This window comes from Aulostomus chinensis, chromosome 11 (assembly GCF_037954235.1).
Source record: "Aulostomus chinensis isolate RoL2024-O1b breed Wild chromosome 11, RoL_Achi_v1.0, whole genome shotgun sequence".
NCBI classification, from domain to species: domain Eukaryota; kingdom Metazoa; phylum Chordata; class Actinopteri; order Syngnathiformes; family Aulostomidae; genus Aulostomus; species Aulostomus chinensis.
Window position 1 is genome coordinate 6,857,695 of NC_141330.1, and position 22,142 is coordinate 6,879,836.

Sequence of the window (22,142 nt, forward strand, 5' to 3'; positions counted from 1 at the left end):
TCTCTGCTTTTACGACCCCTGCCCAGGCGCCAGCATTTGGCCGGTGATCGGGGTTATCACACCATCGAAGCTCTTCCACCTTCCAAGATGGCTTCCTGTAGCCTGTGGAGGACAATACCATAACTACCGAGGGCACACGACGCATCATATCCCAGCAGCACTGACACTTAACTGTCAAAGCAGTCAGAGAGACTGACCTCCCTTGTCACGCATTTGCTGAGTCTGTAATATCAATGGATGATTACTTATCCATAACAGATTGATGACTGACTTATCCTCTTGGACGGCTGATTCCAGTTCACTGCAAATTGGATCTTAGTTTCAAAGTTTTAGCCATTGTAACACTGTTAAAGCAATTACCGATATTGGAATTCACAGATCTGCTGAAGCGGTGAAAACCAGATAGGAAGAAACATGTCAGCGAGGCTGGGAACGGCCAATCACTTGGAGGCAAAATGAAACAGATGACTTGCAAAATCAGTGTATGACTGAAGTTTAATCACCATCATCTGAACTTTATTTAGGCTTTTCACAGAATAAGCTATACAGGATGATACTAATGTTTGCTGATAAACACAGTTTGACATATTCAGCATCACAATATGAATGAATAATGTAGCATGTAACCTGAAAATAATATCTTGTGTAAAGCAAACGGATGCATGGAAAACAATTTTTTTTTAAGCAAGGACAACAACAAAAACAAAAAAATCTCTATCTGCAACATAATGAAGCCAGAGTATGAATGTGTACAATTCATTGAGTTTTAAAACTTGACCAGTAGGAAACATGGTTGTGCAAAAAATATTCAGACCCTGTTGCAAAAATACACGATTACTGAGCAGCTGATGATTTGATGGCTTATATAATAATAATAATTCATATAACAATAATAATAATAATAATAATGATAATAATGGTAATAATAATAACAATAAATATAATAATGATAATAATAATAATAATAATAATCTGTGGCTTGTAGTTACTGCATATTTGATATATCACTGTGCATTTACATTTTATTCATCTTGTTTCCCAGACACTATTACATCAGTCTCAGAGACCAATATTAACACACATGTGCAAACGTAAACACACATGTACACAACGTAACTAGTTTCTGTCGACAAACAACTCAGTTCCGTGCAGAAATGCATACAAAATACACAAACGTTCCAACTTAAGGTACAGACACACACACATGCACACTCTCAGGCACGCACATGTAATCTTGCTATTTTTGTCTGATATTAAATTTGAAGTAAACTATCGAATGGCAATTTTGCGTGACCTCCGGGAGAGATATGAGCTGAGCTCAACATCTTCCTCAACATCTTTTCAGGCTTATTATGTAACAGATTCCCTCCTAAAAAATATAGCGAAAACCGTCTGTCCTCGGCAACCGCAAATGATTTCCAGTGCCTTTTCTTTTTCTTTCAATAGGGAATAAAGGTATCAGGACTTAATACTATTCATTGTCTTTGCATCACGTACCGGCTGTTGAGAAAATCCATCTGCCACCTCTCACAACACAAATGGGGACCAGATTGTGATTAAAGTCAGACTGGAACAAAATACATCATAGACCAGAGGAGACCCTCCATTCAGTACCAGGCTTCCAGCTTGACTGCTGCATTTGAAACAAAGGATCTGTTCTTAGTTCAAAAGGGATTAAGAGTGGTTCACGACAAGAACCCCGTTGAACCAGGATCTTATATGTGGCTTTGCTGTCCAGCCGTGATCCTCACAGAAGAAGAAAAGTCAGCGAGTCTTTCTGGGTACCACTAAGATGCCACTCTCTTCTAGATAGCTGTTAAAAGAAAAAAGCTTTTGGAAGGCTCTTGTGTTGCAGCAGTCCTCCAGTTCTCATTGCGCATCATCTACAATGCTTAGCAGCATTACTCCGTTCCTTCATCACCCCACTCTTCGTGAAGTTTTTCATGAATGGCTGGTGATGCCGGCTGAGATATTGTCTCTGTTGTTCTCTCAGCCTCATCCTGCAGGCGTTCAAGTTTAGGTGACAGAGCTGGTTGTGATACTAGCAACAGTGGTGGTCCTGCTCTGGCCTTTCCTCCTCCTCCCCCCTCCTTCCCCTCCACCTCCACCTCCTCCACCTCCACCTCCTCCTCCTCCTCCACCTCCTCTACTGCCATCTTTGCTTTCTCGTCCGCGTCCATTCTCCTTCTCTCGACCATTCGCATCATCTTGTCGGTCTCCCTTGTTCTTCCTGTCTGAAGTGATCACATGCAGAAAGCATGATTACCAGATTATACTATAGCTCGAATAAACTCTTGTTAAGCATCTGCAATCATTGGATGTTGTGTGTGAAAGTGCCCGTTCTTGGATAAACAAAATTAACCACAGAGATCATTCACAGATGAGAGTGGACGATAGGTGCTTGGTAATCAGAAATTGTGGTTGTGTGTTTTATAATACAATCATAACAATTTTAAAACAGGAACATTCAATTTAGAAAATTATCCTAAATTCATATGTCGAGAAAACAGCAGCATTCAGTGTTCCACAAAGACAAGAAAACAATTTTAAGCAGTTAATAGGACAAAATAATACATAGGCCAATGTTTCTAGTGTTAGCAGCATGGGTGATAATCTGCACAGTCAAAGACAGGGGTGTCAAACTGATCCAGTAAAGGGCCGTGGGGCTGCAGGTTTTCATTCTAACCAAGCAAAAGCAACGCCTGGACACATCTTAGTTGATTTAAGTCAAGTCAGGTGTTGCTTTTGCTTGCTTGGAATGAAAACCTGCAGCCCCACGGCCCTTTACTGGATCAGTTTGACACCCCTGGTCTAAGAGATCCTGGTACAGTCCACTTTAACACTGGAGCAGCCATCAGTAGCTCAAGGTGATGAGGAGAACTCTGGGGTATCAGGTGGATGAGATTTCTAAACGGCAAGGCTGAAGGTACTGAGACGTCCACCCGTCAGGCCTCCAGCTCCGCCATCTCATCGACATATCATCACAACTATTTGCAAACAGCTCAGATGGCCAAATAACAAAACTCTACAAGTTTGAAATAGAGTAAGCGTCATCACTGGGCCGCCTAATGCACCCTGAAAATTGTATCCCAGTGTTTTGCCATCATCTGCAAGTAATGTTTTGCTCTTTACATATAAAATGAATACATCCAAACTCCAGGTTTGTCATTTCATTTGTGACGCTTCTGTATTCTGTGACCCTTCAAACTGTCTGACTCATTTTCCAGCATTTTTACTGTCAAAGGACACAATTACCAGATTATAACTAACATTAAATCTTTTTTAGGCTAAGGCTTGACCCTCTGGATTTTAAATTTTTCACACATAAGAGTTTTTATTCTTAACTTTTAAGAGAAGGTTGGTTTTGACAATTCCCCTGTCCTGTCACGTCACAGCACTCACAATTCCTCATCTTTAAAGATTATATGAGGCAGGATGTGCTGCAGTATACTGACACTTTCCATATTTTAGCCTCTCACAAGAGTGAGAACAGGTTGCAAGTCATTTTCAGAGAGACATATAAAAAGATCAGGATTTGTATCATAACCGAGGCTGCACACCCTGAAATTTGTCTCATATAAATGTTGGAGGACAGTACATTACAACCCAATCCTCAGCCCGATATCAAGGTTTCTCTTGGCTCTGTCAATAGGAGAGTATGGCAAAAATATAATGATAAGATGAATGGCAGAATAAGATTCAGCCACTTGTCTTAAAATGCTGGCACACTCTTTAGTTGTTTTGTCTTTCAAAGTGCGTATGGTGTGGAGACTTGACTCAAACATTCAAGGACACTTTGTGGAATTCCCATCAATTAGGATGGGGCTGGGTTCAGCCTTGAGTAACCATGTACAAAAACAGTATTTGTATCAACTGGGTTTTGCTACGTTTGGAAATTGCTCAGTGCAACTGCAGCACAGGGTGGTTCTTAATATATATATATATATATATATATATATATATATATATATATATATATATATATATATATAACAACATAGAAGCAGACTACCTCAAAGACCACTTCCTGGGCAGCTCATGTACTCCATACCGCAGCTAGCATTGCTGACCTCTACTTGGACAGGTTAAAACCAACCTGACCAAATGTTCCATGTAATATTTGCATATAATAATCACGTCAGCATTTTGGGGGGGGGGGGGGGGGGGGCTTAAATATTGGCCTATGGACAGCACAAAGTCCTTGGAATATTAGGCTGAATGCCCTGTGATTTTAGCTGCAGTGCCTTGTTCATATTTGGATGCTGCCTTGCCATTGGGTCTAATGTGGTAGAAATCAGAAGCTAGCCCACTGTGTTTCGTATTGCTCCTGCTGAAGAGGATGTTTGAGGAGGGTCAAGGTAGAGGAACACCAAAACAAGGTGTTGTAGTGTTCAGAATCTAAATTTGCAATATCTTGAGTGGTCCTCTACTTCATGCAAATTCAGTCTGTCCTGTGCAAGTCCGGCTTGTGACAGTCAGATCAAACTATCAAAGTCACGAGGCAAGATCCTGCAAATTCATTGCCCATTTCTCAAAAAAATGTTTTCCAAAACAGAGCCCTTTTTAGAGAAGAGTTGTACTGACCAGTCAAGCCAAAAAAAAAGCACCACCCGAATACACAGAACAGATTACATCGCTGGTGCCAGGGATTTTGTCCCAGACTTTATTCATGACAGAACTTTTTCACGGATGGGTGATAATGCCTCCTCATTAGTGGCCCCTCTGACCTGTGGTGTTCCCCAAGGATCCATTCTTGGGCCCTCCTTGTTCTGCATGCCACTTTGACATTAGAACTGCCAAAGCTAAACATGTTAGAATCTTTTAATTGAGGCCTCACATTTCAAAAACAGGTTACGGGGGTTGTTCAAGCAGTTGGTTCCCTTCCTTTTGGACAGGAACCTTTTTAGTGTCCCATCTCAAGTCTTAAGGTGATCAGGCTCTTGCAGTCATGGTTTTGCATCTCCCTTCCTGAGGATCAGTGACACTTTGTACATTTCAAAACCCATCTTTCTAAAATGCCATTTCATTAGTACACTGTTGTATTTCTAATATGGAACAACTATTGTTTTAAGTGTTTCCATTTAATATTTTTATTTCATTCAGCCTTCAACTTTAGTCTGGGCTGAAGTGTCTGTATAACTGTCGGGTGGATTGCCACAACATTTTTGCTCCCTTGAGGATGCATCCAACTAAGTTTGGTCATTGTCAGACTTTTCCTCTTGTGCCACCATGAGGTTTATATTTGTGGTTTTTCATAAAATGTCTTTATTGGATGGGTTTCCTGTAATTTTTGGCACAAACATTCATGTTCCCCTCAGGATAATTTGTTAAGTGGTCCCCTGAATTTTCATCTAGTGCCATCATCAGGTCATAGATATAATTCAATTTAATATAATATGTCCAATTCCTCTCTGCTGAAGTACAGCTTGTCAGAACTGCCAGTGAAGCTGTGGGCTGTTGGTCTTGTAAATTTATATTTGAACAAATGTTCACACTCTTGTCCTACTAAATAACACACATAAACTGCCCACAACGGCCTCTCCACTGGTCCTCTCATACACATCAGCGTATAATTGCTCTCTAAATACAAACTGTTCAGGAAAGGAAAGTGATTTGTTCTTCTGACTTGCAAATGCAGCACAATTGTAAAATATAAAAGCAATCAGGACTGTCGAGTGACACAAATCTCAGTCACAGTCATGGCCCAGAAGGACATGAAGAGCAGTTACAAAGTGGACATGGACATAATATATAGTCTTGTTTAGGCAGCACTCAAAACTATTCAGTTTTGTATGTCTGTGGGAGGGTAGTTATAGTGGTGAATGTTGTTATGAACTTGTGCATTGAGAATCCCTGCATATCCTGGAAACTGAGTGAACACGTGCCAAGGGCTGGACAGTGTTCGCTATGCAGTTGACGACAGCACGGGTTATGGCGCCACCATGTTTGTCTACTGCTGTGCTGTAATAACTGTAGGTCTGTGTTTATTTCCCTACCGGCATTTTGAAACTTGTCATGCAAACAGTTATGATTCTATGGTTTTCGTGCAAAAGTAAAAAAAAAAAAAAAGCCTAAAGGTATAATATTCTCAAATTTCACCAGAAACATGTTTGTACACAACTGATGAAACTCATTACATGATGATGACGTGCGTTCAGCGATGTGAATGTGGAGAGACCTAACACAAAAACAACTTTTGACCACAGTTCCATCGTGGCACAGTGGCTTTTGACTCTGAAAGCTAGCGGGCTACATGCCAGCATGGAGTGCAGAAACAGGAAGATCTTAGAATCTGTTTTCTCGTGCCATTATCACTGCTGAAAACATTACAGCCGTTCGGGTCCGAGTAAGATTTTGCCGTTCTTTGTTTTGTTTTCATGCCATCAATATGAATAAAGCTAAGAAAAAATACCACTTTATATATACTTCATAAATGATTCTCTTCATAGTTTTTAATTGTTTGTGTGCTATTTATGGAAAACCCTATTTTTGAAGAAAAAATATCAACTGGTTATTCTAATTTTCCATTTCTGTGTTTTGCAATCATGACTGGACTGTATCATTTGGACCAGGGAGTTGCCTACAGCCAGCCACAGACCCCGTTGCGCAACCACAGCAAGTATTATATAGCGCATCTAACCATGCAATAATTTATTGGCTACACTACACTCCAATCAGCCAAAACATTAAAATCACTGACATATTTAGTATCAAGTATAATACTACAGCTCTGCAGTAAGTCCCCCTTCAAGGGACGGGAAGTGGAGAGGTATTAATTAATTTAACGGTCATTTTGGAGGCTGTAATTTGTAAAGCTGTTGAACTTTGCTGTCTTACACTGAGAGGAGTTCTTGATAAATATCAGGAACATTATGAACGCCTCCAGTTTTGGCTGATTGGTGTGTAGAATAGTTAATTGATGATTCCAATATAATACATAATGAAGTCGCGTGACTGAAGCCAAAACGGTAAAACTGACAGACTCAAATCTAAATCAAGGTCTCAAATTTCTTTCATTTTATGCATTCGTGTGAACTGAACGAAGAATTGTAAACAAAGACTGTCCTGAATCAATAAACTTGTTTGTGACCATGTTTTGGCCAGTATCCACAAAAGCAGTTGATGCTGAGCAGTTATAGTTTCAGTTTATATGAATGAGACATAATGAATGATAGCGGAACCTGCAAAAGTTCCTTTCACAAACTCTCCAGCATCTGAACTGATGTTCCTCATGTGTAAGGACTTAATTAATTTTCTAACAAATCTCTAATGGGGTCCAATAGAGGGGGACTCCATCGGTTTATGACAACCCTGATTGCGCCTCCTCTCCATTCAAAATAAACAATTTTGCCTGACAAATGCAACAACACATCCAGGAAATTTTGTTTTTGCGTGAGAACCTCTTGAAGAACTTGAAGAAAGTGGGAAAAAAAAATTGTAGTCAAACCAAGACAAAGCGTGAGATCTGCAGACCACTAAATCACTAATGTTATACAAGGTCTGCCCCCAGTGTTTTATATAGCCAGCCTGCCAGCCAACTCCCACAGATGAATCCACAGCTGGGCTCTTTTTGCACCGAGTGAGTTTACCCACACGAACTGGTTCACCGGAGTCATGGTACCATTACCCATGAATTACCTCGGAGACGAAAACATGTTCCTGTGCATTTTGGCAGGAATGTCCGTCTTTTAATTCAAGCTTATTTAGAAGCACAGGAGAGAAGTATATTTTTGAACTCTTGTTTTAATTTCAACAATAAACTAAAGCTCATAAGACGGATCACTCATCTGGTGACACCTCACACTTCATCTCTTCCTTTCCTTTCCGCTGTGACCTATTGTTGCAGTATTTATAGCGCAGTTTATAATATTTCACAGCAAATTATTCTCCAGAATCCAACACTTGAAATTCTTTCCAGGATGCAGACGTCAACCTGAGAGAATTTCCTTCTCATTTCTCAGATCGTACCGTCACTGCTTTTCCGTCGAGGAGCCTGCTCCTTCTTGAGCAACAACAAAATGTGTCAGGATTTTTCCGTCTTGACGCGACCACAACGCTACACTCACTTGCCAATTTATTAGGCACAAAAAGTCAAAGTAATGCAGTATAATACCCTGAAACAAATCATGCCTTCATGAGGGTTATCAGGTTTACTTTTTATTGGATCTGTTTGAGAGAAATGTCACTCTGATTAAGTCTTTTCAACTCGGGCTGAACTAAGTTTGTTCTTTGCAGAGACCAAACCTACTAATGTGATAAACAACAGCCCCACTCGTATTTCTATGTTTTGTAAAATTTATGATCCCATTGCTGGTAAATATTAGATTTCGTACCCCGATTTTGCTGTTTTTGCTACACTTTTTCATCTAATAAACTCTGGACTATTTAGCCAGATCTGTTCTTTTACAAGCTTGAGCAGCAACTGAGGCCAAGAGCGACTAATACGCTGTTTGATAATTGATAATGACTATTGACTGGTGAGAATGACTGCTAACCTGCTGGAGAGCAAGCTGCTGTGTGGATGATAAGAGCCCGAGCAAACATGTCATGGTCATGTAAACCTCACGCTTTAACGATCCTCAGAACAAATAGCTCTTACTAGCTTTGATCCTTGTCCAGCTTTGCAATGCGTAATGTCCGCCCTTCATCTGCTTGGCACAAAGATGGAGTTTATTGTTTACATGCTGAGAAGTCGAGAGATTCTGTATCCCTCTGTGAGCTCAGCCAAACCAAACCCAATCAACATGCTGCGGGTCACAGACACACTGGCGGGAATGCAGCCCTTTGGATGTTGAGTAATAGTTCCATCAGTCATGATAATAACTGATGAGGCACAAAGAGCTCACAGCTTGTCCATCTACCTTCTAAGTACTGTTGTCTGATCTGAGCGAACGACTTTATAATCACCCACCTCCTGGGCTTCCTATCTGGTTTCTGTCATTGTCATGCATTTGTGTTTACCTCTCACACAGGGCATCTTGGTCACAATACACTTTTTTTTTTCAGTCTGTGGAGAGCAGTTCTGAGGGGGTATGACGCCTGGCGAGGTGTCCAAGCTGTGGACCGGTGGAAGTGGTTCACGCACTCTAGACTGCGAGCCTTTCTTAAATCCACAAGTTTTGTTCTTCTTCATACAAGAACTCCATTGGCTCCACTCGCCCAGTTCACACTCTGCAGTACGCTGACCTAGAGAAAAATAAAGGTGAGTGAGAGGTTCACAGCGCCGACATCTCCCATTTGCTTTTTAGCTTTCCTGTTTGCTTTTTACAGCTCAGCCGTTTTAGCTCAGGTCAATGAGTTTAAGTCAAAATCTCTAGACAAAGTGGACTGGTGAGGTTGTTGTAAACTGGAAAATGTACTAAAAATGTATAGCTGTGAGGACCACGAGGCTCAGTTTAGAGGAACAGCAAATGAGGCAAAAATGTAGTTAAAGGCTCCAGGTCTTTGCAGCTCTGAGCCAAGTTGCCTGGATTTCACTGATAATTCTGTCATTTCTGACTTAGGGCAGAATTACTTTCAGCAGAGAGGAAAAAAAAGGGAAGCTGAAAAGATATTGTTTGTTTTATCAAGAGTTCACTTCCAGAATTTGCTGGCTCCTCAGATGAAGTGATGAATGCAAAGGCAGCATGTGCCTCACACCTACGAGCTGCCAGCTAGTAGACACTGGAATACTATTTCCTTGTTGATTATAGCAAGTAGCTTTCAAGGTAGCAGTGGTTAAAGCTTGCAGGTTGTAAATAGCACAATGTTTATGAGACATGCCAACTTTTTGTGAAATAGACCTTATTTTCATCCTCCCCAGAGCCACACGAGAAGATAGATACCCTTCTCTCCCGTGTGTGTGTTAGGAAGCTGAGACCCACAGAGACCGACTAACTAGTTAGCTTAGCACAATGAATGGTAGTGAATGGGTAAGTTAGCCTACTTCTATCAACAGCCATTAAATACAATTTTTCCATGCCTGAAATACCACATATAGGGTTGTGTGAAACACTTGCAACAAGGACATAACAATTTAAGTTTACAAGATGTTGTAATTTTAGGAACAGACAAATAGCTGGAACTATTTTCCTGGCTGGGCGCACTGATTTGACACAGCACCTCAAAACTTCAGCCAGCACATCAAAAGAGCGACTGCTGCTACTCATCATGGCTGACTTTGTAAGAGAGGATGAGGATGGCTATTTCTGAGCAAATCAATGCTGAAATTTATCTGCCTGATAAGATCTGACAGAAGTATGCTGACCTGCGCTAAGCTGGCAGTCAACCAGTCTCAGCTCCCCATCGCAACCACAGGGATGACATCTATCTTATCATTCGTCTCTATGAAGGATGACAAATAAGGCTGTGTTGCTTCGAAGGCCACTCACCTACACACTCCATTGTCTCATTAGCGGTGCGCTGGCCAGGAGGACAGCTGACATAACATCGCCCACTGTGAGAGTATAAGCCCTCCTTACATTTTGTGCAAAAATTGCGATTGAAACACGCTTCACAATTGTCTATTTTACATTCTGAAAGACACAAGGGAGAAAAAAAAGAGAGGAAAAATCATTTCAAACTCACATTGGTTTTGATTGTTTTCTTTCATTTCATTTCAGTGTTATCCAATTTTTTTATTCTTATTCAGGAAATCTCTTTTCTTATTCCTGTACACTGTCCATCACTTGAACTCACTTGGCTGAAAAAACAGCAAATAGTTGAAGATCTTGAAGTTTCCTGAGGTCGTAGGGTCTGTTTAGGGGGATATTTCATGTGTAACACTCCTCTTAAAAAAACATGCAACAGAGGCCTTTTTTTTTTTGGTAAAGGGGTGTGAATAAGTACAGCCAGGAGCTTATTGCTTCAGTGGGTCTCAAGAGTGGGTTTCTCCACACCTCAAACAACTTGTTGAAATTAAAAACATGGAGGATAAAAAAAAACCAAAAAACAGACATTCTAAAGACTCCCAAAAAGCTTTCGTCTCATCTTGAAAGGTGTAATATTTTGGCGAACTGCTCCTCATGAGCAGAGCAGAGACGGAAACCTGTTAATTTTCACGTGTCAATATTACAAAAATTATACAGATCGTGAACAGTTTTATTCACGTTGGCTGAACATAAGAGGGTCTACTATATCTGGTCAGTCACAAAGGGTTCGAACACTAAATGCTCACTGGGACTTTCCTAATGTTTTTGTCTACTGCTCTCACATACTATTTAAGCTCTTGAGAGCTAAATTTGACAGAAGTGTATAACAGGGTTAATAACCTATAATGTGAGATAAATGTTTCTAACAGGACAGTCTGGGATGACATCTCAGTTAGATGATTGGATAATAACCCAGATTAGCCACTGAGAGCCTCTTGAAAGAATCTGCTGAGTATATTCAGGCTGCTCTGCAACAGGTTATGACCGGGACAGAGTACTGCCTTGACATAATACAAAAACACTATCATAGGGGGTTGCAAAACTTTTCAAAAACATGTTTTGAAACAGACACGCTCCATTCCAAGTGTGAGCTGCTCTTATGAGGAGTTATTCTCACTCAAACGCCAAGCATTAGTAACAACAACGTTCTGTAATTTTCAGTGTAACAAAAAAAATATCCAGTTTAGTCTCACTGAAGTTCATGTAATAGGCACAAAGTTGAACCTCTTGAACCGTGTACACACATTTCTAGTTGTCGTAACGATGAGGCAGCCGATTGCATTATGCTGGTGGTGGTGGTGGGGGAGGGGGGGGATGCAACAAAGTGTGTTTTTTTTTTTTATTGTGGGAGACAGGTGACAGGTTATATAGCTTTTTGTGCCTAAACTTCACCAAACCTTAACTTTATATGCACATCCTAATATTAGAAAATGTCTTTTGAGGAAACTCTTGTCAGTAAATAACAATAACAATTAGATAAATTCTGCAAAAAAAAAAAAAATGGAATCAGGGATTACATGTTTCCACCATGATGAAAATTTTCAATTGAAATTTGTGCTGTTCATCACCAAGAACATGGAAAGTCAACTGATAGATTAAATGTGACTACAACTTGAGTTGCAATGAGATGCTGTTGGAATATCCCAAGGAAAGGTTTGTTAGAATAATAAAATATTTTGAAATAAAACTGGAAGTTTATTCAATCTGACTCACAATAAGGGGCACATCAAGCGCCCCTGTCAAAAAAAGGTTCGACATATTCATAATGTGACAGCTGGAGAAACAAAAAAAATACAGCTCAAATTTTCTAAATCTCTACAAATTGCAGTATTAGAACTAGGGTTAAATCTGCAACGAGAGGGTAACAGTATTTAGCACACCTGAAAAACATTATAAAATGAAGGAATAGACAGTTGGAGATAAATCTCGAGCGAGAATAGTTTGCATTTTTCTTACTGTAGCAGAATAATCACAACAGGCTGCATGAGATGTAGCTGCTCACCAGACAGCAACTCTCTTACAACGAGCACTGGTAGCACTCAGCTCTCAATATACTTACTGTTATATGCTTTAACAAATTTACCGTTGCAAAAAAAAACTTTTCGCCTTCTCATGTTTTGTAATTTCCTCAATTACTTTAAAAGGTCAGATGCTACATGCGCATTTAAAATATGTATAAATTTGACACCATTAAGAAAACACAAAAAAAAAACAACACAGCTGTGGCCTGGCATGAACCATGCGGACAAATAAAAAACACATCCTCTAAAAAACATGTAAACAACAATATAATAGACATGTTTTTGTTGGGATTTTTGTTGCAATCCTTTTTTCTGCCCAGAAATAAACAGAAACAGACAACAGACCGAACGCTGGCGCTCCTCTGCTAGAAGTACCAGACAGCTGCCACCAGTGAGTTTGGTAAGTAGAGTGAGTGTGACCACGCTTTAACCAAGCTTCCTAATGAGCCAATTAAAACATTAAATGACTTTCCACTTGTTCAGCAAATACCTTTTTTGAGCATTTATCCACTGGGATAACTCAGTGCAACCAAATCAGGAAATAAATAGAGATGAAAGAGACAAATGGTAAATGGAGAAAAAAAAAAAAACTTAACGAGGTAGGATGGCTTTTACATAATTATTTGACATATAGAAATCCACGCTGTATAGTGTATGCGCTTGTAATATTTCATCTTCTGTGTTACACAAAAACCTGTGCAGCCTTGGTGTTATTGCTATTAGAAAAATATACAAATCACAAGCACAGGACAAAAACTGGAGGAGACTAAGAGAACACATAACTTCCAACAAGCCAACTTCAGTCAAACCCAATATAAAGAAAAAAAAATGCAATTTTTCAGTATGTTTAAGCGATCTAGCCCAAAACTGAGCCCAAAACTGAGCCCAAAACTGAGCGTATCACTCCTTGGCCCATGCTACACCCCTGCAGCAAATTTGTTGAAATTCAAGCCCCGTAGTTTTTTGCATAATTCTTCTAAAAGGCAGATAAACTGCACTGAAAACATTACCTTCTTGGCAGAGTTAACTCAGGTATCCTCACATATTGTACAAAAACATGGGAGGATGAGCTTAAAATCAACCCCCCCCCCCCCCCCCCCGTGACCCTTAACAGGAATAATTGGAAGAAAATGGATGGATGGATGGATGGATTTGACTTGATCAGCTATGTAGACGCTTATGACGGGGTACCACTATTTGATGGACAGCACAACACAAATTAAAACTCACGGGTACATCTGTTGTTCCCTTCAGGGTTCCTCATGCCGAAGTACCCCATGGGGCAGGAGGCCAGGCACACACCTATCTGACGGATATCATTGCGCTCCAGGTAGATGAAGAGTTTGGGCTTACATTTGATGCAGCCGTTATACTCAGAGCATCTGTCACAGCCTTTGGGGCAAGATGGCAACCCCTCAGCACTAACTGTGGAGAAATAAGGTAAAGACAGAGAAAGAATCAGTCAGGTTAAGCTTGATGAACCATCACAGGAAAAGAACATTTATTCACAGCAAGATATGACCTTAACAACATCCTGCACGAGTACAACCGCTTTAATTTCAACAGATACAGCCGTAAACCAGCCGGCATTTTATCGTCGCAACACGCAGGGGTTAATGCTCGCAGTCTAACTGGAGGCCAGGCCAAACAGTTACTCAGTGTTTACTTCAAGCTGCTTGCAAGGGATCCTTAACAGATTTTTATTTGGAGAAGCCCAGGTAATTGGAGCTGACAGCTGAGCAAGAACCAGTCAAAGTAAGGCAACTAACATCACACAGATCCTCCACTGGGTATTAGAGAGCGCAGTAGTGACAGACACGGAAGAGAATTGAATACTGCATGTGCTAAGCCAATGGAGCAAGTACAAATATTCTTATTGAGATTTCTTGATTTGTCTCGAAATAAGAAATGCCATTTTCTCTGTGATCGTGTCTTAGCCAGATACATGTCCCGGGTAATATTTTTTTAAAGTTTTCGCAGCACATTAGGTTGAGCTATTTTCCATACTGGTAGCAGTACGGAAAGTTTAGCAAGCATCCCCATCTGAAGACTACAAATTCACTGCAGATGCATTGATTTCTTTAGAATCTCAGAACCTGACATCAGTCCAATTTCCTCATCTTCCAAAAAGTGTGTCCAGCTAGTGATCTAAATAATTTCTAGGAAAAGTGTGCCAGAGTGCACATCTTTTTTTTTTTTTTAAATCAGGGGTCATTCAGAGACAAAACCACTGTTGTCAGAGTTAATTAACAGTCCTGTGTTATATCAGCTCTAAATATACATACTCTCACACAGCCATCCATCTGCCGTCCTGCCTCCCATAGATAAGTATCATGGTAAAAGCGTTAAAAGGGTTCTCCCATGAACAGATTACACCAGGCATGAGTCACATTAACCTAAAATACAACAATTACAGCCAGGCCTTACTGCTCACTAAATTCATAATGGTCCTAAAGAGTACTATGGTTGATTGTCCTGGTTGATATGGCAACGCACTTACTGGTGTTTCTCCAGCATTCCGAGAACTACACAAACTCTTGTCACTGTGATAAAGAAGTCAGACATGAATTGGCCTTTTTCCATCAGTCTGTGACGATGGTGGTCTGCACACAACGTGCAGTCAGTGATTCAACACTTCAGAGGGGTGAGTTACCAAGATGAATTGAAGCTGCAGCCTGTTGCATGCAGCTCTTCTTCTATATGTCTTGTTCTTGTACCCCTGCAACATTTCAAACTGTGCCGCTGTCACAGAATTGAGAAAATTACCGTTGTGGTTGTAGATGCGTTATTGTTGAAACACAGCAGTCAATGCTAAGATTGCTGACAAACTGTGACTTCTTCATAATACAGTAAACGTGTTCTCGTAGAAAATTATTTTAATTTGGAGCTACAGAGGCAGGAAATATGAAATTAACTTGGCACATGATATTTTCATTTAAATTAAATTGACAATGCTCATGAAGGTGGTGGCCGCCCGCAAAAGCTCTGTCTTTCACAGTCTATGAAGTGTTGTATGTGGTGGCGTGGTGCTGTTTGGAGACTGCTTATTCTTTCTTTCTTTCCTTCTTCTTTTTTATGTATCAGACTTACACCAGCTGAGATGGCTGTCCCATAAGCCCTCTTCTAAATAAAGGAAAATAACATATGCTTGTGGCTCCTCTAGGCTTTACAAATTTTCTCAGACCAAATGATTCGAATTCTTAGAGTGATTCCAGGGACCAGTGTGGCGCTAGGAAACGTCACCTGCTGCTTTACAGTAGAAACAGTATTAAAGGAATAGGCTACAGTGGAGCTTATGATATAAGCATGTGTCGACAGGGGATTGTAATATCTGACACTGCCAGAAGATGGCGACAAAAATGCCGCACTGTAGCTTTAATGACAGGTTTATTCGTAATGACAGGAAATACAAGGGCTTTGGTTGTAGGCTCTACAATAGATTGGAGTGTGATCCCTGCATGATACTGAATTCAACAAGGGAACAAAGAAAGCCCAGAGGAAACATAGCTCCCTCAGTCATTAGCTATTTGCCTACCAGGAAGAATGGAAGAAGAAAACACAGATTAAAGACCCACAACTGTAAATGAGAGGCATAAATTTGAATCCATATCCGGAGGGGAAAAGTCTCAGCTGACTGTGACGCAGTAGAGGGCACTCATGTATATAGTGAGTGACCCAAATCCCTCTGTCCTCATCACAATTGCATAAGACAAACTGCAACAGCAGCAGTACATCCTCAGAACCAGCAGCGAGTTCTGAGTCTGAGTCCACAGAAGAACTACAAGTGTGCCTGAGCACCATCTTTCTGGTTGCGTGAGGTCAGAAAAATGCTTGCAACAACAACACAGCCGTCATGGTCCAATTGAGAGCTTAGAACTGTCAGGTACTCATTCTGTTATGTGCCCAGAGAGCTTCACACAAAAGAGCAAGCAAAAAGAGCAATGGCTTTGAGGATGAATCCATCAAAACCCCCTTTATAAACAATCCTCATACCCATAAAGTTTTACATAAACTGTGAAAGGCATAATCTTTAAAAAGAGGAAGAAAGACAAGCTATTCAGGGGAAACGCTGAACCGCACATAACCCGCCTTGGAAAAACAAATAAGAATAATGAAAAAATAAACAACGTGTTATCTTTACTTTTCACGTTAAATGTTTATGAGACACCCACCACCGTGACTCAGAGCACAGAAATGAAAGGCAGCAGGCTAAAGAGGAACAAAAAAGTGAGGAATAGAGAAGTGTGGTTACTCACCTCGTCTCTGCCGTCTGGTCTTAGAGAGCTTGAGAGCATCGCTGTGACCCATGGAGCTGAGGAAGACCATTGCCAGCGCCACCAGTCCCAGCTGCATAGTCCCAGTTGCCTTCCCGGCCACGCAGGGTCCCCCTCTGCAACCAGATGGATCAGGTGGGGGGCCCCCTTCCTCTGTGAGACAGGTGGATCCCTCTGCTTCTGGGATGGATGATCCTTCCTCTCTGATGTGGAACTGCTCTCTTTCTCTGCTGCTCTCTCCCTTGTCCCCCCTCTGTCTGTCTGTATCTTTCACTCTAGTGGCTGCTGCGGCGTTCCCTGCTCTATGTGGTGGAGGGTGATTCTGCGGTTGCAAGTCCAAACAAGCCTGAGGCAAAACACTCCATCACGCTGGTGGTAGTATTGGCAAGGGAAGTAGACTGGGCAAGTTTAGAGAATGGAGGAGGTGTGAGGGGGGTCTCGGGCAGTGCAGAGGATGAAGAGGAGGAGATAGTGGAGAGGAGATTGCCGAACTTCTGGTGGTTCAACCCATGGGCTAGCAGGGAAGCAGGGTTCGTTGTCAGTGATTGCCTGAGCTCACAAGCATGTGTCTTATTAAAGGTGCTTTGGGTGGATACTAAAATAAGGGCTTGCAGATTGAAACAAAGATGGATGCATGTTCTCGACTACATGTGGCAACACATCTGCTTGTGCCAAGACCTGCTGAGGAGAGACAAACAGATGAGGAACAGGTTTGGGAGAAGGGTTGTTGTAAGTACTGATGGTGAAAAACTGATATCAGTTTCCACTCAAATCCAATCAGTACGAACATTACTTTACACGCTCAGTCTCAGGTAGTATATGCTAACCTCCAGGTACTCACAAGTGAGGGTCTTGAGAGGACATTACTTCTTTGTAACATCAGACTTTAGAAAGAGCCATCCATGTATATATTTGCTGGAGGCTAACGCCAGCCTGCGGCTAACATCAGCAAACGTGCCTGAAAATAGTTGTTGAGAAACTTTCAAGCTTTCTCAATCTGGTCAGAATAACATCAACATTTTGAATTGAGCTGAAAAGAAAATAACTTTCTCTTCCGACACACCGAAATGTGGCTGGCTCTTCCTGCATTCTGCCGTCAAAATGAAATAAAGCAGCGAGGAAAACAAGTCGTGAGCACGAGAGACCTGTTTGAGAGGACTTGGAGGGCAAAATACACTTTTTAGATTTTGTTGGATTCAACAAGTTCTTAATAATCTAATCTCTGCATTCTCAGACTCATGGCTGGATCATTCAATACTGAGGGGTCCCAGCACTCCAAGCTGTATTTGGACTTGAATGATTTATCAGGCATGTTTATCCTTTGAAATTCATTGTATCCAACTCCCTCTGGGAAATGTAACACACACTCGGATTAAAGGACTTTGTCATATTTGGTGCTGAGATCTTTTTTTAGTGTCAAACACTGCCTGTATTTACAGCTCTCGTGTGAAGAGGACACATAGGAGCCGAGCAATGGGAGGTCCTCCCTCGCAGCTCAAAAAAGAAAATAGGACCATATTTGGCAGTTGGTTGTAGCTCTGAATCACACAAAGGATAATGCCATTTGGTGCATCTAAACACGTAAAGGACAACAGCACTCTTTGTTACAGCGTACAAAAATGTGATAGAGAAAATAATTCACTTTACACTATTTCTTGGATTTGGATCGATGCCATAAATAAGCTGCAAAGTTTACAAGAATCAGTTTTCTTTACTGGCAAGATCCAATCTTAACATTCTTCTATTGAGAGCAGAAAATGGGTCCCTTGAAGAATATCCTAATTCTATGAAATCAGACACTGGAGGATTCAGGGAGCTGAAGGGATCTGCTGTATGAAGAACGAGTCAAGATGGCACACAATTCCCTTGCAATGTTTTACACTAAGACTACACTCCAAAGGGATCAGGAGGGGATCTTCTCCTAAATGGTATACACTTCAGACTCTCTTCCCCGCCATATTTTTTTTACTTCATAACACTTAATGACTCAAAATGTCACTGACACCTTTCAGTTGAAGTCATATTTACAAGAAAGAGCCAAAAGAGTGGCGCAGCCAGTCTTTTGCAGCACCTGTTTGTTACTTGAGAGAGTGATGATTGGAGAACGAGACACGCTAAGTCTCTGGATCAGTCTGAACACAACGCTTCCAGCTCTGAGTAACTCAAGACATGTGCCAGAGCCTCTTTCATAACCCAGCACTCCCATGACTCTCTGCGCACTGCCAAAAGCCACCACTCAGCCATCCATATCTGCTCCCACACAGGAGATAAGAGAAAGGATCGAGCTGTAGAGGTGAGGAGAAACTGATTATTGGAGTCCATCTGTGCTGCAAAGCCACACGACAGGCAGTTGTCTCACCTGAGGGTGCCACTGTTGCACCTGTGTGTATTCAGAGAATGTTCCATCTCTACTTCCCCATCCGCTGAACTGGCACATGCAGTGAAAGACTTTCCTCACTAGCAGCCACTTTCAGCTGAGCCTGATGAAACTGAGCCTTGCTCATCAAATAGTCAGGAGATTAAATTGCCTCCTTAGTAAGTTCGAAGTTTGATCTATCAATTATTCAGGCACTGAAAGGGAGCTCCCACTCTGGGAATTTATTGAACTCAAGAAGGTGCCACAACTCTGTGTCCAGAGTCACAAATGTAACCTGCCGATGAACTTTCTGCCCATGAATGAACCTCTAGCCTGATGATCGAAGACAAAAAGATGATCAACATGTAGATAAAGTTCCAACATTCTTTAATCTAACACAAATCGGCTGAGAATGGAGAAAAGTGCCTTTTAAAATTGAGTTTGAGACACACAAGACAAAGAGGGATTCATGAAATTATTCCAACAGATGTGTCTTTTTCCCCACAGGGAAAAACAACAATGATGGAAGCCATTTCGCCTCGCAACCTAGCCTCAAAGACACACTTGTTTTCAATTTGAAATTATTTTGACAATGCCATTTGTCACATGTGCAACAAAAGTAGAATTAACCACAAAATTTGGCCTCTACATAAGACAGTTTTGCTCCCCAGAATGGGCTTTTTGTGTATGCAGCTTTCAAAATAGTAGAGATACGTGTATGATTTCATCCAGTCATAGAAAGCATTCATGTTCAATTTATTTTGCTATTTGTAGAATTCCTTATTCCTACATCCAAGCCATGAACCCTAGGAGTTCTAGCCAGCCTTGACCACAATGAAAAACAGAAAGACTGCAGAATTCTATCAGAAAAACGGGAGGATTCACCGCCATCCTGAGGGCGCAAATAATACTAAACATCTTTTATTCTGCAGATATAAAGTAGCCTATCTATCACAGGACTGAGTGTGAAGAGACACCTGCTGCACCGGCAGCACCCTCAGAAGCCTCAGCCACTCCAGTAATCGCTTCCTCTGCTCTGCAGCTTAATGGGACTCAGAGGTCAAATGTGCAACAGTTGAAACTCACTAAGCCCTCAGAGAGGAGCATCACAAGCGCTGTCCTCCAGTCAAACCACCAAGTACGAGGATTTTTCCTGCAGATCTCAGTGGAGTTCAGCGTTGCCTCACAGGCTCCCACATCGTTGCAGCTGTTCCAGGGACAGGAATTCAAGCGGCTCTCCACCTGCCCTGAGTCCAACATCTCTGTGTTTCTAAATGCCTCCATACCCATCACTTTGAAACTGGAGAGGATGACGTGTGTTGATGGCTAGATAGCCAGGAAAGTGCAAAAGCTCATAGCTTTTTTTTTTTTTTTATATTTCCAACTGTCCCCACATTTATTCTCAATACACCTTCACCAACGTGGTTCAATATTTTTAAAAATACCTCAAAAAAATAGCATTAATATGCACCTATGAATACAGCACATTAAAGCTGAGTTCAAACAATTTATCTCTGATGTTTGCGAAATTAAACTGAACAATCAAACCGGATATAACATTTGCAGACGATTAACACGCTCGAATAATTCTAAATATGTGTATTACATAATAAAGGCAAGAAATTTCGAAACTCTTCATTAAGTTAAATCAGGAACATGTACATCTGAACCGGTTTATCCAAAATAAATGAATGATAAATAGGAATCAACCCACCTGTATGTCGGGGTCCGCCAGTAACGCTTTTCGTTGAGCATTCGGGACTCAATTTCCTATTTTATATGGGGAAATCCGTAACTTGTTTGGTCAACTCCTCCTACAGGATACCCTCTTTACTCTGTCATCATTTAGAGAGAAAAATGATTTTACTTATTTCACAACTGCCACAATTTTCAAGAAACACCTCGCCTGGTTAGAAGATGTACAAACGTTTGATACAGGTCAAATTAATTCCTGCAAATTACAAAAAAAGATCATTAATATTTATATATGTATATATGTATATACATATATATATATATATATACATATATACATATATTCCGATGAAACTTCCAGCCTGACTAATTTTCGTGCTCTTAAGTCAGCACGCGTGTTTGAGCTGAAGCTCTGGCGAGTTGCGCTTTTAAATCCCCTTCAGAACCTCGAACTGCTTCCAACTCAGGCAAGTGGAGTCATTGCCGTGATGTTTGCATCAGAGCCCCAGCACTGCCAGGGGCCAACACAGGCCCCACCCCTCCAATTCTCACTGAGAGAGGAAAAACCAGCGGTGGATCTCCCCGAGTAGCTCTTTAACAACAAATGTTGTGTGTAATTGCGTATAAAAGACTGATTTGATTAAAAACCAAAAAAAAAGTTGTCCTAAAAAGCCTCTTCAACCGGATAAGAACGCTATTAAATTCTGCTGTAGAGGGATTTTTACAACCTGATACCATGGAATGCAACAATTTCATCCAATCTAAGAATACTAAATACTTTTACACGCATTTTTAACAGTTGCAGTAAACACAAATAGGCTCTGGGCTCCTCTCAATGACCTCTGACCCAGATTTCTGACGCAGTCAACCTCAGTAAACAGAAAAGGCAGACACTACCAGAGATGGACCCATTTTTAGGATTAGATGTGTTTAAATATTGAATTAACCAGTGTGAAACATAATGTCACAAACAAAAAGATTGTGCTTTGCGGGGGGGGGGGTATATTTTTGTTGCCCAAATTCCTGGAACTCCCAGAAGAGACTGAATTTATAATTTGTATAATGACCACAGCTTTTACAAAATGATGTAAGAATCCACCAGACCACTGAGACTAGATTCAGTCCGTAAACAAAACAATAATGCTGTGCCTATATTTGAAGCATCAGATAGACTGCCAGATGAATTAATAGACATGGAGCTCCAGCTGCAGTACAAAGAGATGATGCTAAAATGTTTCAGTGAGTGATTTTAGTTGACAAGTTAAAGCAGAAGAAATACATGCATGGATACACCATAATTGCGAGTCTTATTTGTATTACTTATCTATAATAATCAATTGTACAATCATGAACGTAACAGATCCATCAAATTATTGAGGAACTGAAA

At 40.9% G+C, this 22,142-nt stretch overlaps 1 protein-coding gene across 3 annotated transcripts; it reads right to left on the reverse strand.

Moving 5' to 3' along the window:
- Positions 1-530: 530 nt before the first annotated feature.
- Positions 531-21,193, reverse strand: rspo1 (R-spondin 1). Of its 3 annotated transcripts, none has more exons than XM_086217117.1 (6): positions 20,775-21,193; positions 16,687-17,218; positions 13,661-13,855; positions 10,371-10,514; positions 8,962-9,186; positions 531-2,234 (listed from the first exon to the last, which is right to left on the reverse strand). In XM_086217117.1, exons 2-6 carry the CDS (start codon positions 16,781-16,783, stop codon positions 2,017-2,019), a joined length of 879 nt encoding a protein of 292 aa, XP_086073243.1. In that variant the 5' UTR covers positions 16,784-17,218; positions 20,775-21,193; the 3' UTR covers positions 531-2,016. The 3 variants fall into 3 exon arrangements, with proteins under 3 accessions (XP_086073243.1, XP_086073241.1, XP_086073242.1); XM_086217115.1 differs by having other exon boundaries at positions 16,687-17,382; XM_086217116.1 differs by having other exon boundaries at positions 16,687-17,385.
- Between the last annotated feature and the right edge of the window lie 949 nt (positions 21,194-22,142).